Source organism: Eschrichtius robustus, chromosome 3 (genome assembly GCF_028021215.1).
Source record: "Eschrichtius robustus isolate mEscRob2 chromosome 3, mEscRob2.pri, whole genome shotgun sequence".
In the NCBI taxonomy this organism is placed as follows: domain Eukaryota; kingdom Metazoa; phylum Chordata; class Mammalia; order Artiodactyla; family Eschrichtiidae; genus Eschrichtius; species Eschrichtius robustus.
Genome location: NC_090826.1, coordinates 34,010,561 through 34,027,437, shown reverse-complemented (window position 1 = coordinate 34,027,437; position 16,877 = coordinate 34,010,561). Strand labels below are relative to the sequence as shown.

The 16,877-nt window shown below is 54.1% G+C and overlaps 1 protein-coding gene across 2 annotated transcripts; it reads left to right on the top strand.

The window, feature by feature from the left end:
* Positions 1–217: 217 nt before the first annotated feature.
* On the top strand, positions 218–5,588 carry EDN2 (endothelin 2). 2 transcript variants are annotated; one of them, XM_068537905.1, is made up of 5 exons: positions 218–281; positions 630–792; positions 2,387–2,509; positions 3,483–3,581; positions 5,495–5,588. In XM_068537905.1, exons 1-5 carry the CDS (start codon positions 218–220, stop codon positions 5,586–5,588), a joined length of 543 nt encoding a protein of 180 aa, XP_068394006.1. The 2 variants fall into 2 exon arrangements, with proteins under 2 accessions (XP_068394006.1, XP_068394007.1); XM_068537906.1 differs by lacking the exon at positions 3,483–3,581.
* The last annotated feature ends 11,289 nt before the right edge of the window (positions 5,589–16,877 follow it).

Below are 16,877 nucleotides of genomic sequence, written 5' to 3'. Positions count from 1 at the left end.
TGGGGCGGGCCAGGCGCCCTGGGAGGAGGCGGTGCCCCTGGCTCCTGGCCCACCGGTGCAGCGGGGCAGGGCGGACGGGCAGGGGCGGGGCCGCGCCTGGGGTTATAAGTGGCAGCCAGGGCACCGGGGCAATGAGCTATCGGCTCAGCTTGGCAGCAGGACGCTGGCGACAGGCGCACTCCCTGCTCCGGTCCAGCCTGCCCACTCCGCCACCACCATGGTCGCCATGCCCACTGCCTGGTGCTCCATCGTTCTAGCCCTGCTCGTGGCCCTGCACGAAGGTGAGCCCCCTGGCCTCGGCTGCTGCAGCAGCCTCTGGGTTTGTTTGTGTGTCTCCCCCTGGGGCTGCTGTGCCCTCCAAGCCAGCTGAGGGCATACAGGGGCAGGAGCCCCGCAGCACGGTGGCTGCATGGGGCTGTGCAATTAGAGGTGATGCAGTCCCAGGGCAGCCACTAGCCTTTCCCAACCAGAGCCGCTGGGGCTTCCCTGGGCTGTCCCGGAGCTCCTGAGCAGTGAGAATGCCAACTTCCTCAATTATGCAAGAGGAGGAGCCCGGCGGGTCCCCCATCCCAGCTGTGCCAGGCGCCCTGACCCACCTCTCCACCTCTCTCTCCCTCCTGTGCATGCAGGCAAGAGCCAGGCCGCTGCCCCCCACGCCCCAGAGCAGCCAGCGCCCTTGCCCCGTGCCCGAGGCTCCCACCTGCGGCCTCGCCGTTGCTCCTGCAGCTCCTGGCTCGACAAGGAGTGCGTCTACTTTTGCCACCTGGACATCATCTGGGTGAACACTCCCGGGTGAGCTTCCCTGGGGATCCAAGTGGGGCTGCAGGGGGCAGGGGTAGGGGGTGCTGGCATGCCGGGGAACCTCTGGCACACTACAGCTCTCCCCCGGGTATTGGGCTAATATCAATAGCAAGCAGCTATTGCTTCAACTCCTACGTGGGGGCTGCCTGAGCAATACAGAGGGCTGTCTCATGAGAATCCTCACAATAGCCTGGTAAGAAAGTATTGGCTCCATTTTCCAGATCAGGGTACTGAGGCTCAGAGAGGTTAAGTGCCTCTCCCAAGATCACACAGGAAGGAGTAAGTGGTAGGCGGAGGCTCCATCCTAGGTCTGCGGATGCCAGAGCTCACAGTGGCTCTGCCATGCTGCCTCTGCATAATGTTCCAAGAATAATACTATCAATGACAGCACCCACGTCTTGACTGCACCAGTCCCTACGCCAAGCACTGCTTGTGCGTTATCATCTCATGAGCCGCCCTCCACCCCCGTCCTCCCCATGAGGCAGGTACTGCTGTTGTCGCCAAATGACAGATGAGAAACCTGCTCTGTGTCACCTGGCAGAGCCAGGGCGCGGGCCCAGGGCTGTCTGTTCTGTCTGCACCCGCACTGCCTCCGGGCCACTGCATACTTCAAGTTGAAGTTTCTCTGTGTTTGTGTTTTTTTTCCCTTCCCCAAATTACAAAAGACAAGAGAAGCCCGGCACGTAAGCGTGTGTGGAGCTAATCCGCATCCAAACACTGGCTCAGGGCGGGAACCCTGCCAGTCCCTGCGTGCTGGGTCTACCTGGAGTCTTTACAGCTCCAATCACATCGTCTAAAATTAGCACTGGCACCCAAGGTGCTGGTCCAACCGGCCACAGGGCCCCTGCCCTGCCCCTGGCCCGCCTTGGCCAGACTGAATCTGAACTCGATCTCAGCTGATCACACACACACACACACACACACACACACACCATTTTTAAGTCAAAATTCTAAGAAACAACTTTGCTGTATAGTAGAAACTAACACAACATTGTGAAGCAACTATACTCCAATAAAACTTTTAAAAAAACAACAACAGAAAAACAGATTCTAAGAAACATTTGTCACCCTTCCAGGCAAGTGGTGACCAGGTGGGGGCAGCTTAGCTGTGAGCCTGTGAGTTTACTTCTGTGAGATGGCATTTCCTCCCCGCCTCCAGGACAAGCTGAGGGTCTTCTCTGAGAACAGGGGGACTAGCTGCTTCCATCAGCTCATGTTCCTGTCCGGGAGGGCGGCGAGGGGCAGGAAGGACAGCTTCCACGCCCTCTTCCCCATGCTGAGGGTCCTACTGAGCAGGACCGGGGGAGTTGAGGGGGAGCAAAGGCCCAGAGAGGGGAAGGGTCTTGCCCTGGGCCACCTGGCACCTAAGGAGGAGCCTGAGGTAGGACTTCTTGAGGTCAGGAGCTGGTTACTTTTGCTGCCACCCTGGTGGCATGGGTGGTCACCCCAGTGTGCAGTGTGGACAGTCTCAGCTTGCCAGTGGTTCTGTTTTATCTAATCCTCTCTCTCAATTTCTCTCTCTCTCTCTCTCTCTCTCTCTCTCTCTCCACCCTACACCACTACCTTGCTGGCTGCCCGCCCACAGACAGACAGCTCCTTACGGCCTGGGAAACCCGCCAAGACGCCAACGCCGCTCTCTGCCAAGGCGCTGTGAATGCTACAGCGCCAGGGACCCTGCCTGTGCCATCTTCTGCCATCGAAGGCCCTGGTAAGTGGGCACCCAGCCTGCAGGGCCCAGGGGTGGCTGCTGGCCTGGATCTGCCCTGGAGGGCAGGGTGTCTGGGAGGCCAGCAGAGGAGCAGAGTGGCGAAATGGGGGCGGGAGGAGCAGGGTCCTAGGGGCCCGGAGGCTGCCCTGGGTTGTTGGGCAGCATACCGTCCTGCGGGGAAGCAGTTGCCCCTGAGTACCATCCCCCTCACTGCCCAGCTCTGGGGGCTTCTGAGAGCATTACGTCCCTACTCCTGGGCAGGGGGGATTCTCCCTAGGTGACAGCTGAGGCAGCTCAGGCCCAGAGAGGGGACAGGACTTGTCCTGTCAGGCCACACAGCTAGTCAAACGGAGAGCTGGGCCTTCAGCCTTGTCCACTGGGTTTTGGGTTCGGATCTGAGGCTCAGGGAACTTCGGAGCTTTCTCGGTTGAGAAGTAACGTTCGGAGTTGGGAGGCCATGGCACCTTCCCAGAGTTGCCACAGAGCTGCTGGGAGAGCCTTTGCCAAGTCTCTGAACCCTCTGGGCCTCAGTTTTCCCGTCTATAAAAGGGATGGAGACTTCCTTCCTTCCCTCCTCCACTTGGAGCATTTGGGAAAGTAGAAACTGACTTCACGATCCCTAGCCTCCTGTTCCCATGACAGTTTACGAGAAACTCCTCCCCTGAGACTCCAGCTGTGGCTCCACCCCTGCCTCAGTTCCCCTTGCAAAGGGCCCGGCTCAGCTGCAGGTGGCTGGATTCTGGGAAGGCCGGCCACCCAGCTGCCTCTTTCTGAGGCTAAGAACACATTCCCGGTAGCTCAGTTTTCCTCAGTCGCCACACCACCTGGGAAAGGAAGGATGCCAGGTGCACAGGGTAGAAATGGATCTGCTCCTGAGGGCGGGTCGGGGGGTGGCGGCTGGGCCAGGCCTGCAGCCAGGCGGCCTCGGGGCCCTGGACAGCCCCTCACTTGGGCCCTAATGCTGTTCGTTTAGGACTGAAGCTGTGGCAGTCCCAGGCAGCGGGTCCTCTGCAGACGTGTTCCAGGCTGGCAAGACATGGGCCACAGCAGGAGAGCTCCTCCAGCAGCTGAGGTGAGGGGCACCTGCACTGACTGAGCGTCTTCTGTATGCCTTGCACATTTCCCAATAGAAGCTCAGAGAGGTGAAGGTGTTTGCCCAAGGTCACACAGCAAGCGGTCATCTGGCTAACTCCAGAGCCTGTGCTCTTAACCACTATGCTCTTTGTTACCACCAGACCTGGAAGTGGACTTTTATAGAGGGTTCGAGGGCTTGTGACTGTGGAAGGTCCACAGGTGTTCATTCAGCCTGTGTCTGAATCAAGCATCTCCCACATGCTGGGTTCCAGAGGGGCCAACTACCCGGCCTGCTCCCTCTCTGTGTCCCAGACTGGATTGCCTCCCTGGCGGCCTCAGCATGGCTCAGCTCAAGGCTTGGCACCCAGGAGGTGCCCATGAATGTTTGTCCAACCAAACTGACTTGACAACAGAAACCGCACAGCCGGGCTTCCCTGGTGGCGCAATGGTTAAGAATCCGCCTGCCAATGCAGGGGACACGGGTTCGAGCCCTGGTCCGGGAAGATCCCACATGCCGTGGAGCAACTAAGCCCGTGCGCCACAACTACTGAGCCTGCGCGCTAGAGCCCACGAGCCACAACTACTGAGCCCACGAGCCATGACTACTGAGCCCACGTGCCACAACTACTGAATCCCACGGGCCTAGAGCCTGTGCTCCGCAACAAGAGAAGCCACAGCAATGAGAAGCCCACGCACCACAACAAAGAGTAGCCCCTGCTCGCCGCAACTAGAGAAAGCCCGTGCGCAGCAATGAAGACCCAACGCAGCCAAAAAGAAAAAAAGAAAGAAACCCCACAGCAACCATGTAGCACAGTGGCTAAAGGGGCAGCTTCTGAGCCAGAACTTCCTGACTTGAACCCCAGCCCTACCACAAACAAGCTTTGTGACCTTGGTCTTATCACTTAACTTCTCTGTGCTTCCAATTCCTGTCTGTGAGGCGGGGACAACAGTGCATCCACCTCATGGGCTTGTTGTAGGTTAGACAAGTTGACACACATGAAGACACTCAAACAGGGCCTGGCCTGAGGGAGCTCTGGAGGCCTTTGCCATCCCCACCTCTGTCCCTGAGGGCTCCTCGGGGCTGGCCAGTGCCGGGGTGCAGCCTGGCCCCTCGGGGGCTCCCATTTCTGTGGGGAGGCAGAAACATAGGAGAAAAGGCAGGATGGTGGGATAGGTAGGACACAGCATATACTTAGGAACTGTCTTAGGATGAAAAGGTTCAAGATAGGACTTTGCAAGTGTTTGGCACTTCGTCATCAGCAAAGAGTTTGCTTTGCCAACCTGTACTCAGCCTCACACAAGTTGAGGCCTGATTTTATTTTACAGACCAAGAAAGGGGCTCAGGGAAGTTGAGACCCTTGCCCAAGTTCCCATAGCTGGGAACCAAAGCCAACCTCCTAGCTCCCAGTCTAGAATGCCTTGAGCCAGGATGAGGCCACTTGGATGACACCAGAGTCCCCACCAGGGTCTCAGCCAAGTTCAAAGGGCAGCTAGGACCCGTACATGTCTGGGTTGGACCACCTTGAGCTGGACCTGGAGGAATGGGAATTTTAGGAGGTGGAGTCTGGGTGAGCGGAAGGTAAACAGCCTGGAAGGAGCGGCGCGGACAGAGCTGTGGAAGCGGGAAGGCGGTCGGGGGAATCCGCTGGGCTGCTCTTAGCCGTCCAGTCACTCTGGTGGCACTTGATGTTGGACATCAGTTCTGCCAAAGCTTCCTGTGGGCAGAGCAGCTTCTAACCTGGTCTGGCCTCTCCTTGACCTTCAGACCTTGTTTTCAGGGTCCGTGGTGGCCACCCGCTGACCCCATGGCTGTGAGTAAGGGGTCCGTCCCCTATGGCCGCTGCCTCTCACAGGGAACTCTCAAGTGATCTATATTTCCTGAGATGCTTAATTGACCTCTCTCGATTCCAGGGACATTTCTGCAGCCCAGATCTGCTTTGCTAGGCAACAGCAGAAGGCAACAAGGGAGCCCAGGCCTACACACTCCAGGTGGAGGAAGAGATAGCTCTGGAAGCTGGAGGAACTCTGGGAAGAAAGCCTGTGTGGAGCCGGGAGGAGAGGGGCATCCTAGGGCTGGGAGACCCTCCGCCTGTTTCCTGGGCCAGGAAACCCACCTGCTGGAGTTGGCACAAGCTCTGGCCTCCTCGCCCTGTGGAGGGGGCCTCCCTCAAGGCAGCTCCATGCCCTCCCACTGCCCAGGAAAGCCATCAGCCCCCAGGCTGCAGCCCGGACCCCCATGCTGGCTCTGGCCCGACAGCCCTGCTGAAAGGAACGGCGTGGGGAGTGCGCTAACCTGGGGGCCACATTCCAAGAAGTATCCTGTCTAGTGGCTGCAAACCAGGAATGATGTGCGGTGGTGGACGTTCACAACTAAGCCAGCTGTAGAGGCTGGATGGGTCTATCCAGGACTGAAGTCCCAGTTGGGCCCCGTCTGTCCCCTCCAGCTCTCCCTCCCCAGAGTCCTTGTATCCTCATACCCGGGGACACTCCTGATGAGAAGGGCCTGGTCTGCTTCACCTGTCTGTATATAACTTATTTGCTCTGAGAACTTTGAAAATTCCGATTATTTATTTTAATGTATTTTTTTAGACTCTCAATTATTTACCTGCGAACTTGTGTTTGTAATAAACAATGAAAGGGTACTCTAGTATTTTGTCTTGGCTGAGGAGGGGGTGGGAGGCATCTCTCAGGAAGGGGCTGCTTGGAAGTGAAGGGAACACAGGAAGGGGAAGAAAAGAGCCTGGGACAGGTGGCTGAAGCCCTGAGTGCCACGCCCCTGTGCCCTGGCTGGGCATATCTGGTTGCTAACCCACCCTCTCTGGACTTTTGTCTATCATGTGCCTGGACAGCCATTTGCAGTTGTTGTTTTTTTTAAGTTTATTTTATATTGGGGTATAGTTGATTAACAATGTCATGCTAGTTTCAGGTGTACAGCAAAGTGATTCAGTTATACATATACATGTATCTAGTCTTTTCAAATTCTTTTCCCATTTAGGTTATTACAGAATATTGAGCAGAGTTCCCTGTGCTATACAGTAGGTCCTTGTTGGTTATCTATTTTAAATATAGTGGTGAGTATATATCAATCCCAAACTCCCAATTTATCCCTTCCCCCCACCTTTCCCCTTTGGTAATCATAAGTTTATTTTCTAAGACTGTGAATCTGTTTCTGTTTTGTAAATAAGTTCATTTGTATCATTATTTTTAGAGTCCACATATAAGTGATATGATATGATATTTGTCTTTCTCTGACTTACTTCACTTAGTATGATAATCTCCAGGTCCATCCATGTTGCTACAAATGGCATTATTTCATTCTTTTTAATCAGCCATTTGCAACTTTGACATCCAGGGTTCCAGGACCTATGTTTCCATCAGGCCAGTAAGCGATGGCCAGACCTTTCCCAAAAGCATGTTTGGAAGGAGTCAAGACTATGAGGGTGCCAGGACCCACTTCTGCTCTCGTTGCCCTGTCCCGCCAGGGGCCACCCCTGAGGTCTGGAGCAAATCTCTCCAGTGAGGGCTGGGGTCGGAGGGCTTCCACGGCTGTGTGCAGCCCTACTGGCCGGTGATGAGTGTTGTGATGGAGTCACAGCCTGGCCCTTGCCCCTCACCCTGGGCCTGGGACAGACCCTGCTGGGGTCATTCAACACTTCTCTGACTTAAGAAGCCCAGGGCTCTAGGACCGGGTTGGCCAATCATGCCAAGGCCCAAGAAGCTGCCCACCTGAGTCCCAGGGATGGCCAGAAGCCAGGGCCACCCCTGCTAGCAGCTGCCTAGACCCATAGCCTCCGTTACTGCCAAATCCCCCTGCAAGCAAGCTGTTCCCTTTTCCCCCGGCCGGCCTCTGCTGGGAATGGCAGGCTGTGGCCTGGGCCAGCTATTGAAAAATAATTCTTTACACACTACTGTAAGCCTGCCTTGTCCATGAAGCCAGCCCCGACCCCCTCATGGGAGAATAACATGTTGACACATATTAAACTCCTACTGTACACTGGCACTTTACCCAGATGAACTCACTTCATCCTTGCCACAATCCTATGACATAGGTACCTTTATGATCCCCATTTTACAGATGAGGAAACTAACGCATAGAGAAGGCGATTGACTTGCCGAAGGTCACACAGCAAGTAAGTGGCAGCATCAGGATTTGAACCCAGAGTCTATAGTACACATGCACGTATGTACGTATTGAATAAACATTTGTTGATTGAATTCATGGATCACCACTGTAATATGACATTGAACAAATCTTTCTCTTTCTGAGCCTCAGTTTTTTAATCTATAGAATGGAAAACAATAGTCTGCACCTTGTAGAGCTGGTGTGAACACTAAATGGATAAGTTATGGTGCTGGGCTCAGTCGTGGGCCTGATACAAGGCTGGAGCTGCTTGTCAGGCCATCAGTGGTGATGACGTAACGAGCGGGACAGGCACAGAGCTGCAGGACCTGAGGGGAGGGGAGATTGGGGCTGGCTGGGGTGCAGAGGAGCGGTCAGAGAAAGACTCAGGACTAAGATGCTACTGCCAGGGCCTCAAAGAAGAGTGAGACTCAAATCAATAGAAAGAAAATGGAGAGGGAGCCCCAGACAGAGGAGACAGGAAGGGTAAAAGTTAGGCAGTGGGAGTGACAATGGCATTCCCCATGGAGGACCCCATGTGGCCAGAACATGGTTGGGGGAGATAGCCGCAGGACATGAAGCCAGAACACCCTGGAGGCCAAAGTAAGGAGGCTGGATCTTCTTTCATGGGCCCTGGGGACCCATGAAAGATCTGCCAGCACCGGGGACCTGGTCAGAGCCCAGCTTTGGAAAAATGCCACCAGAGGGCCTCACAGGGCAAGAGCAAATGAGGAGACAGAAGACAGAGAAGCAAGTTCACTACTGGCCCTTAGGGGTCCATTCTGGGTGGTGAGGGTTGGTGTGATGGAGCTGGCCTAGTCACTTACTTCCTACTGCAGCCCAGGATCCCAGCACACCTCTCAAATCTCACTGAGCCTGACGCCAGGGGAATCTCACTCCCCAGAGGCCCAGCATCCCATTCAAAATGACCCTGCCCCCTTGGAAATCCCAAAGCAACAGCCAAAGGCCAGGCTAGGCAGCTGTGTGGGGCAACCCCAGCATGGCAGGTGCGATAGAGGCCAGGCAGAGCAACGTAGGTGGAGGGTGTGTCAGAGGCCCAGGGAATTAGGCATTCACTGCCCTGGCCAGAGTTCAGAGATCAGCGACCCAAGTGATTAAGTGACAGAGATGATTAAAGGGAGGAGAGGAGGTCCAGGAAGCAGGTAAAGGCAAGAGGATAACATAATCCCCTGGATCCTGATTTTCAGGAAACGGGGCCCCCTGGCTTGGGCCCTGCACTAAAGAGAGTCCTGCTCTAGCCCTCCGCCAGCCATACCTCTCTCCTGAGATAAGAAGTTTGCAGGGTCAAGGGTCGTGGGCACTCAAAGTCTGAGCCTGCTTCTAGACCACATTCCAGGTAGCCGGGGCCCCAGAAGTGTGGGGGAAGGTGGGATAGAGTTTGGAAGAAGCAGAGGAAAATTTACGAACAGCAGCGGTCAAGTCAAATTGAACCCTGGGAAGAAAGGTGTCAACATTTTAGAAAGTTTGTCTGGATTTTGTGGGACAAAATCTCCCCCTTTTCCTGTCTTTTTCTGCCTTTTCCATCAACTCTTACAGGTTTTGTCAAGGCTTTCTGAGCCAAGTTTGTGTTCCTTTTGATTGGAACACCAGGCAGACATAGGCCAGAAGGGGGCACAGGGTGACCCAGATTTATTCGGGTCACATGCACAAGTGGAAGCAGAGGCAGAGGGGAGTCCGGTCCCGTGTCCAGGGCTGTGTGGCCTGATACATATCTAGGCTACAGACTGGCCCTTTCCTGCCCTGGGCTGCCTCTCCCTCCACCCCCTCACTCAGCCAAGAACCCCAAGGAATTAGTTTCACTCTTGCTTTCTCACTCTCTGAATCTCAGGGTTTTAGGTTGAGAAAAGTCATCTGCTTATCAGAGCAATGAATCTTTGGAATGTGGCCATCCATACATTTAACAATTATGAACAATCACCGTTCAGAGACTCATGAACAAGACAGACACAGCCCCTGCCCTCACAGGCCAGGAGAAGAGCCCTTCAAGAAAGCCCTGTTAATCTGAAGATAGAAGTGATAGCGAACATTTATTAAGTGCTCACTGCACGTGAATTCCTTGGTTCCTCGCAGCTACCTTACGCAGCAGGTTCTATCATTATTATTCCCATTTTAGAGAAGAGATAACTGAAAGGTTAAGTAACTCACCCAAATCTCACAGCTAATACGTGGCTGAGCTGGGATTTAAATCTCAGGCTCTCAGCTTGTATGCTGTCCTGCTGCTCTAAGAGGGTAGATCCACAGTGTGATGGAGCCCCTGGTGGGGGAGCCCAGGAGGCTTCCTGAAGGAGGTGATGTCTAGGCCAAGCTCGAGGGAATCAGTCAAGTGAAGGAGGAGGGTGGACAAGAGTGTTCCAGGTGGAAGGAACAGCAGAGGTGAAGGCTCTGTGGGGAAGGGAGCTATTCTCAGCCCCTCTCAGGGAGCAAAACAAGAAGGGGGCATGGGGAAGGTTGGAGATGGGCAGGCAAGAATGGGCAGTGCCCTCCCGAGCGCCTGGCAGGGGGAGGGGCTACGAGCAGGGAAATCCACAGCAGCTGTCACCACCACCTGCCCCCAACCTTGCCACAGCCTCAGACAATATCTCCCCGGAGAATATTACCATGCCTGAAACATGCCTTTGGATCAAACCACACTTGCTGCCCTTGACGTCTCACAGGCTGGCAGGGAAGACAGACAAGGGCAAAGTGAAGGGACAAGAAGTAGGTAAGTTGTGGGCTGCCCTTCCAGCTGGCGGGGGAGGGGAGGGGAGGGTTTGGAGAAGGAGTAGGGTTTGCACATGCTGGGATGAGGGAAAGGGCTGGAGCATGGAAGAATCCGAATGGAGGCAGCCAGCCTGATCAGCAAGGGCCAGGCTGGGAACAGCATCCAGTGCCAGGAATTCGAACTCAAGTGATGGGGAGCCAGCGAAGGTGGCTAGTCAGGGGACAGAGCCAGGACAGGAGCTGGCCTTGGGCGGCTGGCTTACCCTTGGCCCTTCCCGCCTCCCCAGCCAGTGCTTCCAGCTCAAAGGGGCCCTCCCAGCCCCTCGCAGGGGAGAGCAGAGTGTGGGCCTCTCCTCTGCCTGCCAGGGACCTGAGCCAAGAGCCCTCAGCAGCTCGGAAGGGGGCCATGTGTGGGCCCGCCAGGAACTCTGGAAGAGGAATGTGGCCTAATTAATTCTCCAAAGCTCAGAGGGCCTCGCCTTGTGGGAGCAGCTGCCAGGACAGGCCTGCCAGGACGCCACGGGCCCAGCCCGTCTATCACTGTGTGCGGGGACAGCAGGCTGGGAGGCCCAGAGACAGGGGCCCAGGGGGCCAACCCCTTGCCTCCAGGCACACACGTGTCCTCCAGCCCCTTCACAGTAAATAATGCGATAATAGTAACAGTAATAGCAATAGGCCTTGAGGGCTTAAAGCGTGCCAGGCCCTGTGCGAAGCCTGTTGTACTCACTTCTCATCTAATCATTACAAGGACCAGTGAGGTGGGTACTGTTATGATCTCCATTTTGCAGATAAGGAAACTGAGGCTCAGACGGGTGAATTTCCCGGACCAGGATCCTGCAATCAGAAAGCACAAGCAGGGAAGCTGGGATTTGGACCTAGGGAGTCCGGGCCCCAAGACCATGTTGTCATAACCACCATGCTGGGCTGGCTCAGCAGGGGAAATCTAGGCCCAGGGAGGTGGGATGCCTTTCCCAAGGACAGTCGATTAAAAAAAGGCCCTGGGATAGTGAATGGGGTAAGTACCTGCAGGGAGAAAGGCCACGCCCCTGTCCTCTGCTTGGATTGCCTTCTCCTGAGGTTTCTTATGGGGCTCTTCCTCTCCTGGCCCATAGGTCACCCATAGGGACCTGTGATTCGCTACTCCAGGCAGGCGGGGCTGGAGGAAGCGATCTTGTCTCCTGGAGTCTCCACCCATTTGGTCCCAGTGACATGGTAACAGCACCGCCGGCTGGGCGGCATGTTCTCAAAGACTCCTCCTAGCGACCCTATCCCCGCTCCATGGGCTGGGGGTTGAGGGTACACCATGGCCAAGAGAGACTCAGAGTGGTGCAGAGACAGGCTGGACCAGGGCCTTTCAGCTAGAAAGTGGCAGACCCAGGACAAGATGGGCACCCAGACTGGCCTGAAGCCAAGAATCTGCCCTTCCCCGACAGCAGACAAGAAGGAGGGCAGTGTAGCCACATCCCATCCCTTCTCTGAGCCTGTTTCTCATCCGCTGTATGGCAATAAGAGGACCAGCCTTATAGGCCTGTCCTGGAGTTCATTCATAACAGCTCACACACTATGGGTACTTCTTGTGTCAGGCACTGTCTGAAGTACTTTATTTAATTTTTAAAAATTTTCCAAAACAAGATTTTATTCGTGGCTATATAACATATCACCATAAGGCTGTACCATATGTATTTGTTATTCTGTAGGTGTATATTTAAGTTTGTCCCATTTCCCACCAATGCAATAAACACTGTGTGCTACATTTATACATAAATTTTATATTCATTCCTAATTCCTTTTTTGCTGCATAGCTTTTATTGGGACTTAATTCACACCCCATAAAATTCACCCTTTTAAAGTGTACAATTCAGTGTTTTTTTATATATTCACAGTTATACAACCATCACCACTATCTAATTCCAGAACATTTCCATCACCCCAAAAAGAAATACCTCACCCTTTAGCAGTGACTCCCCATATCCCACTTCCCTGGTCCCTATAAGTTAGGAATCTACTTTCTGTCGCTATGGATTTGCCTCTTCTGGACATTTTATATCAATGGAATCATACAATAAGTGGCCTTTTGTGTCTGGCTTCTTTCACTTAGCATAATCTTTTCAAGGTTCATCTATGTTGGAGTATGTGTCGGTATTTCATGCCTTTCCATGACTGAATAATATTCCCTCATAGAGACAGACCACATTTTGTTAATCCATTTGTTTGCGTTGTTTCCACTTTTTTGGTTTAAGCACGTTATTTTAGGCCTCAGCGACCCTCTGGGGAGATGCTGTCTTATCATCATATAGACAACAAGATTGAGGTCCAGAGAGGTTAAGTAACCCACACCAGGTCACTTAGCTAGTGAGTAGCAGTGGTGGGCTTTGCCCCGGAAGTCTGGCTACAGAGACCATGGCCTTAACCACTAAGCATCACTGTCTCCTCAGTCAAAGTAAGATAGTGTAGGTCAGCACCCACAGCAAGCAACTGCACCAGAGGTGGCACCCATAGGGCACTTAGCGAAGGGTGGCTTTCCTCAGCAGCATTTCTGAAGGTGGCAGAGCCAGGGTCTGCCAGGAAGAGCCCCAAGCTAGAACAGGGGTGTCAGGAAACCCAGTGATAAAGGATTGCTATCTCGGCACACAGGTAGTTCTCCCAGGGGACATCTCTCCACACCTGGGGGGAGCTGCTCCCTCTGCAGCACATCTTTGGCTTGCACCCCAGAGCCCATCTCTCCACCCGTCCCCACCTACGCAGCCATGGCTCCTCTCCTGGCCCCAAGGCCCTGCCACTGGGCAGCTGAGGTAGGATCCTTGGGTGAGGTCAAGGTCAGAGCTGCAGTTGAGGTGGTGTGGATGGGTCGCTGCCTCCTCTGGCCTCCATCTACTAAATAATGAGATAAGAAATCTTAATACCTTCTCTTTTTTTAAATTACAAAGTTAGGACAATACATACACAAGAGCTTGTGGCTTTAAAAAAATGAAAAGAATATGGGAGCTTCTAAAATAAAAAGTTTCCTCCTGACCTCCCTCTCCAAGGCAACTACTCTGACAGTGGGGTAAGTAGCCTTTTCCTATGGATTCAGGTATATGTTTTCGAATGTTACAGAGGTGTTTAAAATAATAAATGGTGACATGAGTCTCCCTATTCTGAGACCTTCGTTTCTCACTCCAAAAGTGTCTTTCTAGACCAGTACACAGAGATCCACCCCCATCTCAATTTTAACAGCTCCACGTGGTCTCTGGCATGGACAGACTGTTGTTACTTGACCATCACCCGCTGATGACTTTTGGAAGGCCTCCATTTATCATTTTCATAAACGTGCTGCAGTCAACCCCTTGCTTATACATCTTTGTCCTCAAAGAACCGATTTTTAGACATGACATTGCTGGGCCAAAGACAAGCACATTTTAAATATTCTGCCAAGAATGAGGTTCTAATTTGCAATCTTGTCCTCACTAGGTGCAAGTGCCCTTTTCCTCACAAGCCTTCCAGCACAGCGTTTTATCCATCTCTTGTGGTTTGCTGCTCTGATAGCGAAACCACTTCTTCACAAACAATCTGATGTGCAAAAGAGATATGCCTGATGCCACCCGGATTGGGGGGGGTGTGGGGCCTGGAGACGCTCCATGTCCCACCCTATCCCCTGGTGCAGAGGACCCCTCTAGGGTCTTCCAGCGCTGCTCTCCAGGATCCTGTTTGGCTGCAGGCCTGTCCCTCTGAAGCTGACGTGAGCCTGCAGCCCCTCAGTCCTGCCCAGTGGTTTGGCCCTGCAGGGAGCTAAGGATGGAGGAGGGGCTGGCCAGTCTTCTTCCTCAGCTGACCCCACCCTTCCCACATAGATGTGCCTTTGAGTAGGGCGCTCCTGGGGACAGCATTGTCATGGCAAAGCACGTGTGGTGGGGGAATGTGGGCACCTGAACCTGCAGATGTTTTGAGGAGGGGGATCCTGGGGAGTCCGGATTCCCCCTCAGCCTGCGATCCAAACTAGCCTTTTAGAAAAGACTGGATCCTGGTCTTGCCTCTGCCCAGGCCTTGCTGTGTAGACCCAGGCAGGTCACTGTCGCTTCTGGGCTCCAAGCTCCCAGCTGCCAGGTCGGGGAAATCCCTCTCACAGGGTAGGTGCTGAATCTGCTCCCTCTGGAGACTCCACACTTGCCATGCACATGAGTCACTCCCCAGGGGGAAGGATGGCTCCTCCTGGGAGCTGGCAGACTCAGGGCAGGGGAGGGGCACGGGGAGCAGGGGAGGGGAGGCTCCTTCCCTACAACTTTGATGCTGCGTGGTGAGCTTGGCACACTGGAGTCCCACCTGGCTAATGTGAGACCGAGTGTGAGCACACGCACGCAGGGCACACCAACGTGTGAAATGTATTCTTGTGTGCCGACTGGGGATCCTTCTGCTGGTGTCCAGGCATTCAGGTTTGTGTCTCGTGTGATGGGTGTCCATACACAATCCACCTGTGTGCACGTCGACACGTACAAGTATGTGTACCTGAGTGTCCCTGAGAGTGTAAGTCTTCGCCTGGTTGTGGCTGCCTAGATGTGTGTGCATACATGTGCCTACATCCGTGTGCATGCGTGAGAGTGCAGACGTACCTGCAGGATGTGCATGCAAGTCCATGATTAGGGATTACAGGTGCGTGGGTGCACCAGTGACATGAGCGTACAAGCTAATGTGTGTATTTGTGTCTGAGCATGTGTCAAAACATGCATAGAGTGTCCGCAAGTGTCGATGGTGTGCATCCACGTGTGTGGATCTAGAGGTGCTTCAGTGTGCGTGTGGGCACAGCTGTGTATGGAACTATTGCAGTGTGACTCTCTGCTGATGCAGATACACACAAGTGTGCATTTGCACCGCTAGAGGTGCCACCTCAGGGTCCGCAAACGATGACATCTCCTCCAGGGCCCATCCCACATGGCCTGGACCCCTCTCCTCTGCGCACACTGAGGAACCAACAGAGGGACAGTGTCATTGCTTTCATTACAGGCAGATTGATTATTTTAGTAATTAGTAAGTCGTTATAAACCTTACTGAGTTTAAGTACAAACATGGATATATCATAGATGCAAAATGCATATGGAATCTGAACACGAAGCATGAAAGTGAAGGATTTCCCACCCCAATCTGGGATGGCAGTGGTGGATAAGTACACGCAGGGCTCAGAAAGGCAGGAGAGGGAGGGGGCAGAGCAGAGAACCCCTGCCTCTGTTTCCAAGGCTGCCCAGCCCTGACCTCCATCCCCACCCCCGACCAAGGGAGATATTGTCCTGGGCCCAGACGCCCCCAACTCTGGCTTGAGTGGGAGTGGGGGAGTGAGGGTGTCAGACCATCCCCTGCTCTGACAGCAGCCAGGCAAGGCAGGTCCCTTCTCAGCCTCCCTCTGTAACTCAGGGATAATCATACCTACTTGGGGTTTCTCAAGGAACCTCAAAACATAAGCTCCAATATCTGCCCACCTCCTTCCTCCCCTCAGAACAATTTCTATCCCCCCACCCCAGCTCCTCCGCTTCTCTCTCAGCCTGAACTGCCTCCTTGCCCCAGGCCTGACCCACAAACTGCTACCTGCCTGTCCAAACCCACGCCCTTGCCACCACCCAGCCACACATTTGTCATCTCAGCTGGACTGTGAACTCCCAGGGTAAGGAAGGCTCAGGCATTCCTGGGTCCCTAGAGCCCACCCCAGCCTGGCACGGCTTAGATATCAGGCACAATTTGATTTTAGAAACTGAAGATAAGGGTAGGGGAGGGAGGAGGGCTCTGGGAGTAGCAATGTTTGGTAAACACGGCAGGTCGTTGGGTGCCCCAAGACTGGATGAGTCAGCCTGACCCTTGGCCTTGAGAACGGAAGGAAAAATCATTTATCAATCTCCACCAGGTGCCGGCATCACCCATGCACTTGATCCCCACCACACACCTGGGAGGTAAGCAGTATTTTTATTCCCATTTTATAGATGCAGAAACTGACCCTCAGAGAAGAGGAATCAGCAGCAGAGCTGGGACTCAAGCCCTCCTAACTCAGCACCTTCCCCAGGCTCTCCCCTCATGCTCCATCTCTCCTTCGCAAGCCCCGCCCACATTCCCAGCACTTAGCAGGAGTCTGTGGCTCTATCCCAGGGGCTTTGGAAAATGCCCTCAGGAGCAACCCTTGATCATAAAGGATAGGGGTGGTGGATAGATACCCCAGCTTCCTCACGCCATGGGTGGGGCGACCCTGAGGCTGGTTGCACAGCGTCTCCCGGAGGTCCCCAGTGGAGCTGAGCCCCGCTATCCACCTGCTGCTCATTAACTTGCCTGGGTTGGCTGCCCTTCCGGTCTTACTTCCACGTCATTTATAGCTTCCTGGAATCACCTCGAAAATAAGTCCATGCCCTTGAATCCTAGTTCAGGTCTTCTCCAAGGGCCCCAGCCCAAGACTGAGGGGCAGCAGCCATGGGGGCTATGAGTCCCTGGGAAGCCAAGAGG